Source organism: Lathamus discolor, chromosome Z (genome assembly GCF_037157495.1).
Source record: "Lathamus discolor isolate bLatDis1 chromosome Z, bLatDis1.hap1, whole genome shotgun sequence".
Classification (NCBI taxonomy): domain Eukaryota; kingdom Metazoa; phylum Chordata; class Aves; order Psittaciformes; family Psittacidae; genus Lathamus; species Lathamus discolor.
The window spans coordinates 23,809,976-23,827,225 of NC_088909.1; the positions used below are offsets into that span (position 1 = coordinate 23,809,976).

General features: G+C 49.8%; 2 protein-coding genes across 2 annotated transcripts in view; both read right to left on the reverse strand.

Annotated features, from left to right (window-relative positions):
* Window positions 1-889: 889 nt before the first annotated feature.
* NRN1L (neuritin 1 like) lies at window positions 890-3,393 on the reverse strand. Its single transcript, XM_065662555.1, has 3 exons — window positions 3,280-3,393; window positions 1,442-1,601; window positions 890-1,326 (listed from the first exon to the last, which is right to left on the reverse strand). The coding sequence occupies exons 1-3, from the start codon at window positions 3,338-3,340 to the stop codon at window positions 1,053-1,055; spliced, it is 495 nt and encodes a 164-aa protein (XP_065518627.1). The 5' UTR covers window positions 3,341-3,393; the 3' UTR covers window positions 890-1,052.
* A 1,114-nt stretch (window positions 3,394-4,507) lies between these two features.
* Window positions 4,508-17,250, reverse strand: part of EDC4 (enhancer of mRNA decapping 4) — a 42,228-nt gene continuing 29,485 nt past the window's right edge. Inside the window, exons 20-29 of the mRNA XM_065662223.1 lie at window positions 17,085-17,237; window positions 15,830-15,866; window positions 14,668-14,848; window positions 12,213-12,368; window positions 11,397-11,512; window positions 10,569-10,734; window positions 9,206-9,392; window positions 7,738-7,957; window positions 6,870-7,033; window positions 4,508-5,389 (exon numbers count right to left, since the gene is read on the reverse strand). Of these exons, the coding sequence (XP_065518295.1) occupies window positions 5,194-5,389; window positions 6,870-7,033; window positions 7,738-7,957; window positions 9,206-9,392; window positions 10,569-10,734; window positions 11,397-11,512; window positions 12,213-12,368; window positions 14,668-14,848; window positions 15,830-15,866; window positions 17,085-17,237 (1,576 nt within the window). The 3' untranslated portion in view covers window positions 4,508-5,193. The remainder of the gene's footprint in view (window positions 5,390-6,869; window positions 7,034-7,737; window positions 7,958-9,205; window positions 9,393-10,568; window positions 10,735-11,396; window positions 11,513-12,212; window positions 12,369-14,667; window positions 14,849-15,829; window positions 15,867-17,084; window positions 17,238-17,250) is intronic.

Sequence of the window (17,250 nt, forward strand, 5' to 3'; positions counted from 1 at the left end):
GTGTCTGGAAGGACCTACAGGGATGCTGGAGAGGGACTCTTCATCAGGGGTTGTAGCAATCGGACAAGGGGGAATGGGTTTAAACTTAAACAGGAGAGATTCATGTTGGATATCAGGAAGAAGTTCTTCCCTGTGAGGGTGCTGAGGCCCTGGCACAGGGTGCCCAGAAAAGCTGTGGCTGCCCCATCCCTGGCAGTGTTCAAGGCCAGGTTGGATGGGGCTTGGAGCAACCTGCTCTAGTGGAAGGTGTCCCTGTCTGTGGCAGGGGGCTGGAACTGGATGACCTTTAAGGATCCTTCCAACCCAAACGAGTCTGTGATTCTGTGATTCTACGATTCTAAGTCCCACTTGGACTTGGACATGAGCTTCAGTTCCCTCGTTTTTTTTCACCTGTATCATCTTGGCTTAAAAGAAACCCCTTTTTTCCCCTGCAAATCCCAGTTTCCTTCATGACCATTAATAGGACTGAACACAGACAGACCAAAATAAAGAGAATGGAAAAGAGGATTTCTTTCAGAAAATTGCCTGGTGCTGCTGGAGTTGCCCATCAGAGGACAGGCTAATGTCTGCTGGAAGGAAAAAAGAGATGCAATCTGTGTTTTCCCTTTAAAAAAAGAAAACATTTGACCCAGCTCTAAGGGAATACCCTTTATGCCTGCCCCTGAAAAGCAGCTCTCAGGGAACACGGGGTGGTGGGAATCCCTGGTACACCCCTTCCAAGGCTATCACAGTCCTGTGGGCTCCCAGCATGGGGGGACAGAGCCACAGCCCCGCCATGACCCTCCCTGGGGAGCTGGTCCAGGGAGCATCTCCTCTCCAACCTGCGGAGCAAACCTGGAGTTTGGGAAGGGCATGGGGGGCATCCCTAGCGAGAGGCAAGGAGGAGAAATGTAAAACCATCTTTTAATATAAATATAAATATGTCTGAAGGGCTGCTGGAGAAGCCCATGCCCTGTGAGGGATGCCTGGGGGTAAGGTGGGCTCTGCAGGGACCACAGCCAGCACCAGGAGAACCAACACAGGATGTCCCTGGCACCGGAATGAGCACAGGGCTAGAGCTGGGGTACCAGCAGCAGCAAGACCACCTGGGCCAGGAATGGGGGGCACAAGGTCGTGGCCAAGCCTTGCAGCGTGGCCTGGTTGGTCTCGGCAGCCGGTGAGCTGCGGGCGCTGGCCAGGCGTCCCCGGGCACTGCACAGCTCCTGCAGGTTCCCCTGGAACTGGTTCTTGTGGGATTCCTGGCGCAGAGACTCCCAGATGGCAGCTGCTTCCTCAGGGCAGCTCGACAGCACCTCGCTGGCACAAGCGTGGAAGTCATCCCAGGACCTGGGGAGATGGACAGGAGTGGGGGGCACCTCTGTTGGCCGGTCACCATCTGGGTGACTGGATGATAATGCTGGGTCACCATCCCAGCAGCTCTCACAGGGACGGGGGCACTCACTTGCAGATGGTGTCCAGCTCCTGCACCTCCTCAGCACCCTCATCCTGCTGGCGCTGCACACTCTGGACCATGCTGTCTCCCAGGCTGATGAGGCAGCTGGCAAAGCCCTTGTAGATGGTGTCACACATCCCAGCCTTGCTCAGGGGCTCCTGGCTCACAGCTGCGGGTGAGAGGAAGAGACGGAGATGAGCACCTACAGATCCCCCCACAGTCATCACCTGCTGTGGGTGTCACTGGGCAGCAGTGACACCGTGCTCAGAGTGACCATCGCTCCTGCCCAGCAGCCCAGCAGGGAACAATACGATGACCCCACAAGCGATGCTGCCATTCGCCACAGGGGAAGAGTGGGAGCCAGCTGCTTTGCCCCAGCCTCCCTGGAGCCATCTGTCCCTGCCCTGATCCCCCACCAGTGAAGATTAATTTGTGACTACAGCAGGGAAAAAAAAACAAGGCTCAGCAAGCTGGAGTCCCTGCTTATGCTTGGGTGGGAGAGAAGGGGGACAGGGAAGGATAAAGAGAAGTGGAAGGAGTGGGGAAACAGAGCTAGAGAAGGAGGACAAAGGGAAGAGGCACAGAGGCAGCTCCTTCTGCTTCAATCTGAGAAGCCCCAATTCCCTGCTCTGCTCCACAAAGGATTCACCCCTGGGACTGGACAAACCCCAGTGCCAACAACCTGACAACGCCCGCGAGTGCACCCGCAGGTGGGGGGAGGCCCAAAGAGCGGCGTGGGGCTGGTCCCAACGAAATGCCTGGTGCCAAGTGCCGAGGCCAAGTCACGGGAGTTGTAAAACTCTGGGAAGAGCCACGGGCACGCACCCGGTTGGTCTCTGCATTGAGGGCGCTAAGAAGGGGTGAGGAGTCCCGGAGGAATATCCCGCGGGGAAGGTGACCCAGAAGTGGACAGAGTTGCCCTGCGGCTGCTGAGGCAGCCAGGATGGCTCCAGGGAGCCGCATGCTGAGCCCCGTTGGCATCCCATGAAACAAGGCCCCAGGCTGTGAGCAACACCGGGAGCGAGCCTCAAACCTCAGCCCACCACAGAGTACAGGGGGTGCTCATGATGAGAAACCTGCTGAGGCACAGCTGAGTGTCAGCCTCACACCAGGCACAGGGGTCACACATAGCACAGGTATCGATAGTGGGATCTCTTGCTCCTCTTTCGACCTTTTCTCAGTAAGAAGCTGGGCAGGGCAGGGAAGGCAAGGAAGGAGAAACGAGGAGGACAAACCACCTCTGTTAAACCTCTGCAAAACCTTGTAGGAAACCTGCTCCCAGCTCCGTGAACGAGAGAACCACAAGTGGAACACCCAGGTGGAGTTTTCCTTGGGGTGCTGCAGAGCATCGCTGACTCCCAAGCGAGCACCAGTGCAGCCACCGCGCTTCTGGAGGAAAGAGCTTGCTTGCATAGTCCACTCACCGAGCCCTAAAACCGCTCCGCGACTGGTCCTGGCCCTGATTCTCCGGGCCGGGATCCTCAGAACTCGGCATCCCTCTTCGGAACAGGGCTGCCACCTGGTACCGCCGTGCCCGGAGCCGGAAAGTACCTTCATGGGCTCCGGGAGGAGCGGGAAAGCGCGGCGGGATGCGCTGGAGGTGCAGGATGTGCCGCAAGTCACACGCCGGCTGGAGACGGGCGGGCAGGGAGAGCCCGGCACCGCTGAGCAGAGGGACCCCGGCAGCGCAGCGAAGCCGCTGTCCCCTTTGCCCGGCACCGCGGGACGGGGCGCGGCGGGGCGCGGAGCCTCGGGGTAACCGGTCACCCCGCTCCGCGCAGAGGCGATCCCAACCCCCGCCCCGCTCCCCCCGCTCTGCCCGGTCCGCAGCCGCCGGCGGCACTCACCGAGGGGCAGGAGCAGCAGCGGGCACACGGCCCGCAGCAGCCGCCAGCAGCCGCCGCCCATGATGCGGTCCCCGCCGTGTGCTCCGCGCTCCTCCGCCACCGGCAGCCCCGGCACCGCCTCCCGCCCTCGGCCCCACCCCGCGGCCCTCCCTCGGCGGGGAACCAGAGTCCCGGAGAGAGGAGCCGCGGAAGCCGGGCCAGCGGCGCACGTCCCCCGCGGACCCACCTCCTGGCAACGCCCGCGAGTGCACCCGCAGGCGGGGGGAGGCCCAAAGAGCGGCGTGGGGCTGGTCCCAACGAAATGCCCGGTGCCAGGTGCCGAGGCCAAGTCACGGGAGTTGTAAAACTCTGGGAAGAGCCACGGGCACGCACCCGGTTGGTCTCTGCATTGAGGGCGCTAAGAAGGGGTGAGGAGTCCCGGAGGAATATCCCGCGGGGAAGGTGACCCAGAAGTGGACAGAGTTGCCCTGCGGCTGCTGAGGCAGCCAGGATGGCTCCAGGGAGCCGCATGCTGAGCCCCGTTGGCATCCCATGAAACAAGGCCCCAGGCTGTGAGCAACACCGGGAGCGAGCCTCAAACCTCAGCCCATCACAGAGTACAGGGGGTGCTCATGATGAGAAACCTGCTGAGGCACAGCTGAGTGTCAGCCTCACACCAGGCACACGGGTCACACGTAGCACAGGTATCGATAGTGGGATCTCTTGCTCCTCTTCTGACCCAGTGGGAAAAGCACATCTCCAAACCAGCCCAGGGACACACCAGCTGGTAGTAGCAGCAGATGTGGGCCCTTGGCTGGTTGGTCCCTGCTTGGCCTCCCAGTCTCAAGCCGTCCCCTTTGCCAAGTTTCCCCCGTCAGAAGCTGGGCAGGGCAGGGAAAGCAAGGAAGAAGAAACTGAAGGAGGGCAAAGCACCTCTGCTACTCCTCTGCAAAACCTTGTAGGAAACCTGCTCCTGGCTGCATCAAAGAGAGAGGCGCAAGCAGAACACACAGGTGTTTTCCTTGGGGTGCTGCAGAGTATTGCTGGCTCCCAAGCCACCTCTGACTGATGCACCCCTCAAATTTAACCAGAGACCATGGGGAAGACTTAAGAATAGACTTGCACTGCTGGCAGAAAGAAAGGGTACCACAGCTCCTCAGCTCAGATGCCAGTCCAGGCTCAAGCACATACCTCAGCCCATCCACTCCTCCCTCCAAGGTGCAACAGAAGCAGATCCCCGCTTGACAACTTTTCTTCAAAAAGGTGTTTATTGAACTGTTTTTAATGTTATTTCAAGAAAAAAGAAATCCAAAACTTAGGTAACAAGAAAACCCCTGGTGTATACCCAAAACTGATGAATGTGAACATCTGCTCCAAAACAATAGAAGCCCAGGGACTTGTGCAGCTTCCTGGTGCTGGACTCTCCCAACACAAAGGATCTCCAGCACACACAGATGCAGACCCAGCCCTGCCTGCACTGCAGATATGGAATTAATGAAAGCTGTGTGTGCTCTGCTGCTGTCCTCTCAGCTACAAACCCCACCAGGGAGCAGGAGTTTTGAATCCCCAACTAAAATACAGGTATAAGTTTCTGGTCAATGAGGCACTCAGATCCCCAGCTGTCCCTTCACTCAGGGCTCAGCATGTGCCTCCTTTCTCCTGCACTCATGGGAGCAGATTGCAAACTAAAGGGATAAGAAATCCACCAGCTCCTGCTGAATGCAGCTTACACTGCCAGGCAGGCCGCAGGGACGGATGGATACGTGAAGAACATACTTAACTCTCTTAAAAAGAGGCTATTTAGGAAAAATAAGCCAAGTGAGCTTTCAGCAACTATTTGGAACTATACAGAGATAGCATTTGCCTTAGAGACATCACACATGTTGATAGATTTCCTGGCAAGAGCTCTTAACATAACACATACGTGGTTAGTGACTACTGGACCTGCTCCAGAGCGAGCAGGCCCTGGAGCATCATCGTGAGGCGACGGGCCGGCCTGCTCAGTGTGTTGTGGGGCTCCACCTGCAGGAACTGGAAGAGCTTCTGCTGTACCTGGTTCATGACTGACCCCATGTGGTCTCGGGTGATGGGGTCACTGTGATCCAGGTGCATCACTGCCTCCTCCAAGTAACTGAAGGAAAGAGACCAGGGTGAGAACCAAACCAAGTGCATGATCCCAATCTGATTCGGTTCATTTTAGGGCAGAAGATGCACAATTCTGCTCACCCACCCACCCAAGCTCAGTGCAGCATGTTCACCCATCAGAAAACAAATGTTCCTGACTCACATCACAGTCCACCTATCTCTTCTTCAATTTGTAAGGGCAGCCCATAGCTTCCAGCCTGCAGTATGTGCCAGATAACCTAGCTGCCTGTGCTGAAGCCAGCACACTGACTGGCAAGCCAGAGCTCCCTGCAGTGCAGAGGTGGCACCTGCTCAAAAACCTGTATGCATCTTCTTTGGTGCCTTTTTAGCATAAACAGAACTAGTCCTCATTAATGACATTCTCTGTCGCCCAGAGTGGCTGCCTTATCCCTAGCGATGTTCAAGGCCAGGCTGGATGGGGCTTGGAGCAGCCTGGTGTAGTGGAAGGTGTCCCTGCCCATGGTGTGGGGTCGGAACTAGATGCGCTTTAAGGTCCCTTCCAACCCAAACCAGTCTGGGATTAGAGAGTAAAAATCCTTAGCAGCGAGTCTTGGTTTATATAGGGATACATTTAAGGTCTTCTTCCAATATGCCTATCCAGGAAGGGGTGTGGGAAAAAGAAATTTTACCAACAAGCTGTTCTGAAGTTCCAACAAGCCAAAAACATTCAAACCACAGCCTGAATACAAGGCAATGCAGTCACTTGAACAGGTCTGGGCTAAGAGATCAGCTTGAACTTAACAGCAGCAGCTCATCTGTAACTTAGAGCTCTTTTTCAGTTTTTCTAACTGGCTTTATTCCTATTGTAAATTGAGTTAGAAACTTAAGTCATTTTTTCCATTTTAGCCATGGTCAAAACCCACAGGTAATTTAACAAGTTAGGGTTTTTTAGGTAACAGGGGTTTGACTGATTCACTAAAAATGTTCATGGTAAGGCTCAGCAGAGTCACTGCTTTGTCACACAAGCTTTGTTTGAAGCATATAACAGACATTACTGCCAGTAGCTCCTGCTGCCACCTCCCACTGAACGTGTCCGTCAGTCACGGCAAGAAACTGCCAACACAAAGCTCAGCAACACTGTAAGGATTAAGGACAGAGCAAAGTTGCTCTGGATACGAAACCACCTAGGAAACACAACACCATCCTTCCTTTTGCCTCCACAGTGGAACTGTTCCTTGGTTAAAGTGGATTGTTGCACAGACTGCAGATATTCACAGACTACAATGCAGGAGGTAACAACACCTATAGCTGGGTACCCCTTCCACTAACTATTGGGCAAGCAAAGCTCTCTATGGCAATGCCTCCAGCTTTTCCCAAGTCACTTTTGGTTGTTCACAAGCCAGTAACAAGCTACAGAAGCTCCAGCTTTCATCAAAGCACCACCTTTCCCTTTCAGACAGTGAATTAAAAGCCAGAGCCAGAAAAGGTCTGCACAGGTTTAGACCTGGCACCCTGATCATACTCACTTCAACTTCAGTTCCGTACGAGTACCCAAATCAGAGGAGAGCTGCTGAATGAGAGAGAGCAGCACAGGCTGGGACAGTGGGCATGGATGCTGCCCAAATACTTGCTCAGTATCCACAGTCTCACAGACATACAGAACCAGATTGAGATCAGCTGCTGTTAGAGCCTGCAAGGAAAACACAGGTAGAAATAGAGAGGAAACAGCAGGCACGTGAGAGACACAGGACAGAGCAGAAACAGTCCTCTGCTTTGGGGCAGCTCAAAGGCTTGCCAGCTTCCTTTGGGAGAAGAATTCTCTGCAAACCCTGCTGTACCTGCAAGCAGGAGTGTGTTCAGGCTCTCAGGGGACCCCTGTGTCTGTGCTAAGCAGAGCAGACTACAGCCAGCCAGAGGGGAGCAAGTTACAGCTAGCAGCACGGAACAGGGCCATATTTGCATCCCCTGCCAGCCCATTTTACCACTATTTCCAGAGGAGTTTGTCCACAACAGCTCAAACAGATCTGTGTACATATTCAAAGGCAAAGGCCAGGTCAGGCCTCAGATGGCAGATCTGCCTGGAGAAGCTTATGAAGCTGCTGCTCTTCAGGAGTGCACCATGTGCCACTGCTGATGGAAAACACTCTGGCTTACTGGAGCACTGACACTGTCCTGACAGGGCATGGTCAGGGCAGAAAAACTTAACTGCCACCAAATCATGGAATCTGCATGGCTCTGGCTCAACCTGCATGAGAGTGCAACCGCACCCCTCAAACAGTCTGTTGCCATGGGTCTTTTCAGGCAACTCTTGTATAAGTACACCTCAAGGAATCCTTTCCCCTCACCTCCATTCCCCAGCAAGCAGCAATGCCTACTGCCAGGCAGCCTATGTACCTGCTGGAAGGCTTGGTTGAGGCGTCCCTGCTGGAGCAGCTGTAGGATGTGAGTTTGCTGAGACTGGAAATCCAAGTGACTGGAGGGGACTGGAGTGCCAGCTGCCGAGCGCATTGCCTGGACGATGCTTGAAGTGACTGCTGCTTGCTGCTCCTTCATAGCCAGGCTCACTTCTTCTTTAATGACTCGCTGTACTTGAGACAAAGTAGACTCTTGCATGCTAAAAAATACCCAAAAAAGAAAACCCAAAGGCATTTCTGAAAACAAAGAACTGAGAGACAACACTGCACAAAGCTTGTCCTGGTGAGAAAGCACCGGCTTGCTTATTTATTGTAGCATGGCTCCCAAAGGGTTAATAAAAGTGACTCTGAGGCACAGGCATTGGAACCATGCTGCCAAGGTAGCTCTGTGACCAACAACACAATGGCCCAGGGTGCATGTGGAAGATGCTAGGATTCTGTGTGGGAAAGTGATGTTACAGGGAAATAAGTTTCTCATTATGCAGCCATCTTTAATGGCTCTGAGTTACAAACAAGGCTAAGCTACTAAGTTCACCCCCAAACACGCTCAGTGTTCCACATCAGATCTGTTAGATGCAGCTTCCTCACCTGCAGATGACACCTTTAGAACGAGAACACACTTTCACTGAGCCTGTGACTTCTCCACAGAAGACCAGCTCACAGCACCAGCTTTATTATTGCTATACCTTTTCTCCCCCTAAAGAGCTTGATCCTCCCCTCTTAAAAAGTGTACAAAGCATCAAACCTGTTCTACCACAGGGAAAATAACAGGACTTCTCTGGGAGCAAGCATAGCCAATGCAAGACCAGAATTTCGTCTGGTAGCCTTCCTGGCACGTCTGGTCTGCTTCAAAGATCTCAGTGTGCTCCGACACATGTTAAAGTAGGCAGGGGCATTCTGCCCTGCAGCTGACCATCAGCCAACCTTAATGTCTGGCAACTTTCCATCAGTCTCATGGTGTGAAGGTGGTGAAGGCACCATGGCAATCACACCCTGGAACCAGAATGGCCAAGCATGAATTGCTGCAGAGCAGCTGGGAGGACACAGTAGCCAGCAGAAGCTGTCAGTATGTCTGAGGACAGAGTGCTAAGAAGAAAAGCCTTCAAAAGACCTGTTCTGAAGTGATCTGCAGGAAGTATTTAGACCTGAGTGTGCTTAGGGGCTTCCTTAGGTCCTTCTGTCCTCCATCATGCATGTGGGACCCTGTGAAAAGCAGACCCTGGGCTCCCACATGCAGTATCAATACAGGTATGGTCTTTTTTTTGTGCTCTACAGGACAACAGACACACCAGCCTACGTGCTTTACCCCACTATGCAGAGCCAAGAAGCAGCCCCACAGTACTTGTGGTGAATGGCTTGTTTCCACAACCAAGCAGGGAGAGGTTTTTGTTGTGCACACATGTACCTCTCACTGACATCTCTTTCCACAAGCCCAACTGTCAACTTACTTGCCCATAAGGATACGCAGCTGATGCTCCACCTCAGCATTGACACTGGCTGTAACAGAGGAAGCCAGCTTTTCTGTGGTGCTCTGGAAGCTGCTGGTGAGCTGTCGAATTTGATTCAGCAGCAGGTCCTGGGCCTCCTGTTCTTGTTCATTTTTGCTCTTCAAGTGAGTCTCAAACTGCTGGACATCTGCAACAAGCAGGGAGGAAGACATTTATGCCTGTGGAGATGGTCAGGGTAGAAATCCAGCTACCAGGCTCTACATATTCTCCAGCAGAAACAATTACTGGGCCCCTGTATGAGAACAGGAGAGAGGAGAACACACAAGCCTGGTCTAGGGCTGTGTTACACTAACCAAGAAATCCTGCCTCCAGTTTCCCCATTATGAGACACAGCAACAAAACCGTAAGTTCTCTCATGACAGACCTTTACAGGCGCTCTTTGTTCAGGGCAAGACAAAATACCCTCACTCCCATATTCATTTCATCCACAGTGTGAGCTGAGGTCTACATTAGTGATAGAGTTCAATGTCAATGAAGAAAGAGGAGGAACATTTCTGACCAAAGAAAAATCATGTCTGTAGAGATCAAAAAGCTGTATTTTAAAGTATTTTATGAACTGGTCTGATCAAAAGGGAGAAGATAAGCTCTATGCACTTGTGGGAAATTTGTGAGGAAGAGGAAGGTTGCAAAATAAAGAGCAGATGGAGACATTCTGCAAATCCAGGGGCAATACAAGTTGCCATGCTAGCACTAGCCAACTTCATATGCCCTCAGAAACCAGCTCTGCGGAGTAATACCTGTCAGGCCCCTCAGGCCAAGGAACTGGATCTCAAACATGGTAACAGGAAAGATCTTCAGTACATCAGTGCACAGTTTTCCTTATTTAAGGATATACTTCTCTTTTTTCCAGCCTGGCCATGCCTGACACTGTTCAGCCACTGTTTAACCTCTGATCATCCCCATACCCTTCTCTAAACCTTCCCCAAGCCATTACCCCTCTGAGATGAGGGCTTAGCTGTAGGACTGCTACCCGCTCCACCATCAACTTTCTGATGGCAGGATGTCTCATCCTGACAGCTAGACTTCACTACTCAGTTGATGATGTCATAGATTCACATAATGAAGCCAAGTGTTTTACTGCATGGGCTACAAAGACCAGAGGTGAATCTCTGTCCCAACTGCACCACTCACAAAAATCTCCTCGCTTCCACTTCCCAAGTGTGAAACAGAACACACAGATGGGCTAAGAGTTTAAAGAGTTACCAGAGAAACTCTGAAAGGCAAAGGCATGAGGCCAACTTGTTGTCAGCCACTAATGAAACAATACTGTGCAGAGAAAACTCTGAGAAGGAAATCTACTCACATTCCTGTGTACCCTCCTTGAAGGTGTCATTAATCTGCTGGAACATGGACTGGCAGCTCTTCTCAAAGGCTGGCAACACGACATTCTGAAATGCTTCCCTGTAAGATGACTGGATTTGCCCCTGCAGGGCATCAGTCATTGTCCTCACAACAGCATCTGTAAGGTTCTTAAGCACACAGAAGAGATTCCAGAAAATTAACAGCAGCATGCTGCAGGCTAAACACTAGAGGTCTCTGTAATACACCCACACCAGATAGGGACAGCGAAGTGTCAGAAGCATGTATTCCCTCAGCTCTTCCCACAGGCAGATCTGCTTGCTGAGGGGTTGCCTGAGCACATCATGATACCCCTGTAGTGCAGCTGTACAGCAAGGGAAGGTGGCACAGTCAGGCATAGCTCCTTTCCCCTTCCCCTGCTTCCCTCCCATCAGCCACCATTCTTTGCAAGAGAAGCTAAGTAACAAGCTTCTGCTTCCTACATAATGTAGAAATGGAGAACAGAGGGGAGAGCAGAAGAGCCAGTCACTTCATTTCACCACCTGGCTGATTGAGCTGGCCTGAGAAAGCACTGCTACAGTGAGAAACTCTAGTAAAAAAAAAAAAAAATGAACAGCCTGGTAAATGAAAGAAAGAGCTAATGAGGCAAAGCAAGGAGGGGAGTATACAATAAGCTTGCTCTTCTGATGAGACCAGGAAGGAACTTTGACCCCTGGGCAGCTATACTGACCTTACCTGGAGATACAGGTGAGGGGAAGAGGTATGAGAAGTTGCTATCCAGGCAGGTGACAACTCAGTGTTCCAGGAAAAGCTACACTCTGGTTCTCCTTACCTTTGATTTCACTAGCTTGGTGATATTTTCTTTCAGTGTCCCCTCAACAGCAGCGAACTTGGCAGCAATAGTGTTATTTAGCTGGCCAGCAATAGAGTCCATGCTCCTGGAAATGCCTAAACACAACAAACATGTCACAGTTGCAGCTTTAAGCCTAGAGTCACACTTCAAAACCCAGAAAAAAGAAAATAGAGTCAAACTGTTCTTGGATATGACACAATGAGAGGCAACGGTCACAAGCTCTAGCTTGGGAAGCTAAGGTGGGACATTAGGACAGACTTTTCACAAGGAAGGTGCTACAGCTCTGGGAATCAGAGAGGCTATGAAATCTCCAACCATTAAGGTTTTCAAGACTTGCCCCGACAAAGTCACAGCTGACCTGATCTAGAATAGTGGGTAGCCCTGCTTTAAGCAGGACACTAATGGCTGCAGAAGGTTTTCCCTCCAGCTTTTCTTACATGGATGCTGCTAGCATGTCAAGGAAGGGCAAAGACAAGTTAACTTTCCTCCAGTCAACTCACAGCTTTTCCAAACTCATTACCCTCTTTTGCCTTCCTCCACTGAACAAACTTCAGAAGCTTTATGGATTACAGTGGCAGGCCAGACCCCACTCCCTGGAAAGCCATCCCCCTCTGTCACATTCCTTCCGAACCACAATTCCTTGTCTCACACAACAATGGGGCTCACAACAGTCTGAAGTGCAGTGACTAGTCTTTATGTAACTGAACTCCTACTTCATTTAATGCCAACACATACACAGCATGCTTAGAAACCCTAGGGGGCTTCCACCTTCAAAACCAAAGCAGCAAGACTCACACTGGGGTATGGTCTTCTTCATCTCCTCACGAACGGTCCTCTCCAGACGGTTACACACCATAGTGGAAAGGGATTGAGGGAGCTGCTGAGACAGATGCTCTTGGAGCTGCCCATTGCGCTGCTGTACTTCTGTCAGCAGTCGGTCTAGTCTCCTCTCTATTAAGAATGCATGTTAAGGAGCACAAACAACAGATTTCCTCTCTATCGTCAATACCTCTGTCCAGAGATGGACACTAGCCATACCTCCAGAGGCTCAGCAAGAGCAAATTTACAGCTCTGGTGAAAGAAGTGTCTAATTAAATATTGCTCATTCCAGTAAACAACAGCATGCTCTTAAATAAATTATCAGGGTGAGAGAATAGCTCTGGAAAGCATGACAGAAAAAGCAATACAGCTAAAAGAAGCTCAACAGCAGTGTTCCCTACATACTGTGGGTTAACTTAGCTGCTCCTGCAGGCAGCTCAGTCCCCTGCAGGTAGTTCAGTCCCCTGCAGCCACTCACTCACTCACTCCTCTGCAGTAGGATGGGAGAGACTACAGGAAGGGTAAAAGTAAGAAAGCTCACGAGTTGAGATAAAGACAGTTCAACAGCTAAAGCAAAAGCCACACATGCAAGCCAAGCAAAACAATTAATTCATTTACTGCTACTCATCACAGGCGGGTGTTCAGTCATCCAGCAGTGCTTCAACAGTGACTTGGGAAGAAAATCAGTCCCGTCTTCCTCCTCCTCCCTTCGCAAGCTTTTACTCCTGAGCACAGCGTCGTAGGGTATGGGACACCTCTTTAGTCAGTTCAGGCCAGCCGTGTCTCCTCCCTACTTCTTACCCACCCCCAGCCTGCTCACTAGTGGAGCAACATGAGAAACAGAGGTCTTGAAAGGGATCAGCAATAGCCAAAACATCAGTGCGTTATCAATGTTGTTTTGGTCACAGATCCAAAACATACCATCAGATGAGCTGCTATGAAGAAAATTAACTCCATCCCAGCCAAAGCCAGGACAATCCAGACAGTAAGAAGTCCCATATCCATAAAAAGCAAATTGGTAGAAAGGTTTCTACAGCATGGAATTGGTGGCCATGAGTGACATAGTGCACAGAAGCAATTCAGGCTTAATCACAGGAGGGTTTGGGCTGGAAAGGATCTTAAGATCATCTACTTCCAAACCCCTGCCATGGGCAGGGGCATCTCATACTAGACCATGTCACCCAAGGCTCTGTCCATCCTGGTCTTGAACACTGCCAGAGATGGAGCATTTACCACTTCTTTGGGCAGTCAGTTCCAGTACCTCACAACCCTCACTGTAAAGAACTTCTTTATATTCAACCTGTACTTCCTCTGTTTCACTTTAAGCCCATCACCCCTTGTTCTACTGCTACAGTCCCTGACAAAGAGTCCCACCCCAGCATCCTTTTAGGCCCCCTGCAGATACCGGAAGGCTGCTACGAGGTCTCCATGCAGCTGTCTCTTCTCCAGGCTGAACAGCCCCAACTTTCTCAGTTCATCAATAATAAAAGCTAGTCATACCTCTTGAAGCAACCAAGCTCCCTGAAGGAGCCAACACACAAACACTGAGATGTATGTACATCTTAAACATGAAACAAGAAAAAGAAAAAAAACCTAAAAACAACCCTCCAAAACAAACAGTGAAAAGAATTCAGCTGCTGACAGAATTCAGTGCAGGCAGGGAATCTAATATTACAGTATAACTCTAGACTCCCAACTGCAGTAGAAGGCTATCTGAATTACCTCTGAAAATATCAGCCTAATGGTCAAAAAGGAAAATCCAACACTCATTAATAGAGAAAATAGAGATCATTGTCATGCCGTAGAAGTTAAGAGTGGTTGCAGCCTGGAAACAGGCTAGGGCTTCTTAGTATGGGGAACACAACCACATTCAGTGTAGTACAAGATGTATGGTGAATAGTGAGTTCCTACAACAAAAAGAATTGGGTATCAGGTTTGAAAACACCAAAATAAAGTGCTTTTCAGACAACACATTAGGGACCTGTGGAGCACCATAAGTATATAGGGGTACAGACAAGATAATTCTCTATTCAGCTACGCTATTTCTGGTGCAAGTACTGGCTTGCCTTAAGGAGAAAAGGAAGGAAAGGATCATCCGATAATTACTTTTGTGCAACTGGCCACTGCCTGACATACGCTAACGTATTACATGCACCTCTAGTTTACTCCAGTTTTGCAGCACTTACGGTTCTAATGGTAACAAGAAGATTCAGTAGCATGGAGAAAGTGACAGTTCTTCCCCATTCTGAGTTTCTTGCCCTTTGGAAAGGACTGAGAGGAACTGAAACAGTTACACTGCAGACAGGTAATTTTACTGCACTGATTACCAGTTCTACCAAGACGCTTGAACTCTGAGCCTCCTTCATGCCTCAAGCCGGCCCCACAGTCTTCCACTTCTTATGTGCAACCCAACATCTGCACACAAGGATACGGCTCTGCTCTTGCTGGGAGTTAATCAGCCTCTCCATGTGGCCCATAAGGCTGCTCTGAATAGCACTGATGTGATCCATAACTCTTTGCACCAGCTCCATCTGGTTCTGATGCAGCTGTGAGAGCTCCTGCTGTTGCCTCTTCAATATGCACATCACCTCCTCCTGGAACTCTGGTGTAATCTGTGTGAGAAGAGGACACTGATTCATTTCTAACAGGATCAGAAGGCAGTCAAGCTTTCCACTAGCTAAGTCAACCCCTGTACCAAGGACTGAAGTGCAACACACAAAGCAGAAAACAAGAAAGCAGCTTATTGCCCATTTCTAAGGCTTTTGTCCCAGTAAATAAACTGATAAAGCAAGGTACACAAGGTCCCTGCATGGAATTCATAAATGGTTGCTTAGAATATTAACTGTTTAGATTCAAGACTCGCTTCAAACCTCTGGCAGCTAAAAGAAAACAGAAGGAAACAGATACTATTCACTTTTGGCCACATACTGAGCGCATGTTTAGGCTTCCTAATGTAAATCACATCCTCAAATACTTAGGAAAGTGCTGTGCAATCAGTAGGGTAAGAAGAAAGTTTCCTCGAGCACTTTTTCAGCTCTTTTGCTTATTTATGAATAACCAAACAACTAGAGAAATACACATTTATAGTTTGTCTCTTCACATGCTCAAAACATCTAAAGGAGGCACATGTACCAAGGGCAGTTTAGGAAGCTACACAACTTGCAGAATATTTTCTGCCAGATATGAGGGTATTATCAACAGGGATAAGAAATACCAACAGGCCAGTCCCACTGTAAACCTTATTTTTCTGGGAACAGTTTCTCCTGCTGCCAATGCATGTGAGTCATTTCAGCAAGGAAGACGGAATGAGTGGGAGCATCTTTGATTATACTGGGTATCTCTGTGTTCTCACAAGCTATGCAGAGGTGAGAAGGGAGCCACCTGCCTGCATAGCACTTGGATAGCTCCTTCACTGCCAGAGAGCAGAGCACTGCCAAGTCCTGGCACAGCTCCATCTCAGCCTGCTGGGGCATAGCAGGGGCCCACAGGGCTTCAAGGAACTGGGATGAATTTTCTCTCAGGCTTCTAGTAGGACAGCAAATAGAGCTGAAGTATCAGGCCCTTGGGACAGACTCAGTGCAGCTTTGACTCACCAGGCTGTTAGATGATCTTGGTGACTGGTTCATATCCCTGGAAATAAAAAAAGAGAGAAAGTAGTAATACAATTACATCAATTAACTGCTCTTATTAGCCAAGTCTTCTGACAACATAGATCACACATTTTACAGTTGCTTTAGCTTCTATACTCTAGCTCATACTTTTATACTTCAGTTTGCCTAGTATAACGTGAAGAGTGAGATGAAAGTGATGAAATCCTAGTCCTTACAGCACTGACGCTTCATGATTTACATTAACCACAGGCCCCAAAGTTCCCTATAGACTAGTCCCTTCGCAGGGAGGAGATTTAAACTAAGACTTAATTAAGACTGTTACAACATAAAACGCATGCTGGTTTTTCAATTTTGTTGAAATTCAAAGCCAGGGAAGGCTCTGCCAAACAGCTTTTGAAGGTCTCCTGATATTTTCCAAATTAAAATCAAGTGCCCACTTGTTAAATATAGAATTAATGAGCTTCAAATCATCTAGAACGATTCTAGCTCTCAAGAAGAAACTAGTGATGCACTCCAGCATATACAGCAGAATAAAGAAAAACACTAAACTAATCCACCAATATTGCATGTCTCCATCAAAGTCACACATCTATGAATATTCAAATGCTATCAGAAGCCAAGTAAACATTTATTGTTCCCAGACAGCCTCCATTCAGAAACCTTAAAAAGGAATAAGGCAGGAAAAATGAAAGTAATTTCAGAGGCTGAGTTTCTGGGTGTCACAGCACAGGACCACAGCCAGAGATTAAACGCCATAGCCCATCTTTATTGTTGTAATCTGCACAGCTAGACATCCACACCATGGAACACAATAAAAGGAGAGCACCCTGTGCTGCTTTTCCCACCTTAATGCAGACATCTTGGTTCAAGGGCAGACTTTCCAGTCACCAATTTTCACTTACAAGACATTCATATGGGCATGTTGAGAAATACACGAAAGTAGAAAGCAGGTAACAAACAACAGATATTGCTGAACAAAGGCACTGTGCCAGCGTTCAGAAGGCAATTAAAAGTCGAGGCCATGTTCAGGTATACTCACACCCTGGGTGGTATCCAGTGTCTTACCAGCAACGCCTTCTGTGGCGTTACCGCCATTTGCAAAAAAGGGTGAGAGCTGGGAGCACTTGGGCTTTCATGCCCCAGCCTCAGACCTTGGCCTTGCCACTAATGGCTAACCAGGTTGCGGCCCTGCACAGCTGGTCCCGCAGCCACATGTATACTGGCAAACCCAGTGTACCTGTCATCTTTCTTGCCCTTCCTCTTTAGTTTTGGGGAAGCTTGTGGGGATGTCTTGGCTTTCCAGTCCTTCACAGGCAGCCTCTGCGTAGATGCTTTGGCACCAAATCCACCTGATGTAGAAGCCAAGCTTGCAACTTCATCATCATGGTCACTAGAAAGGAACA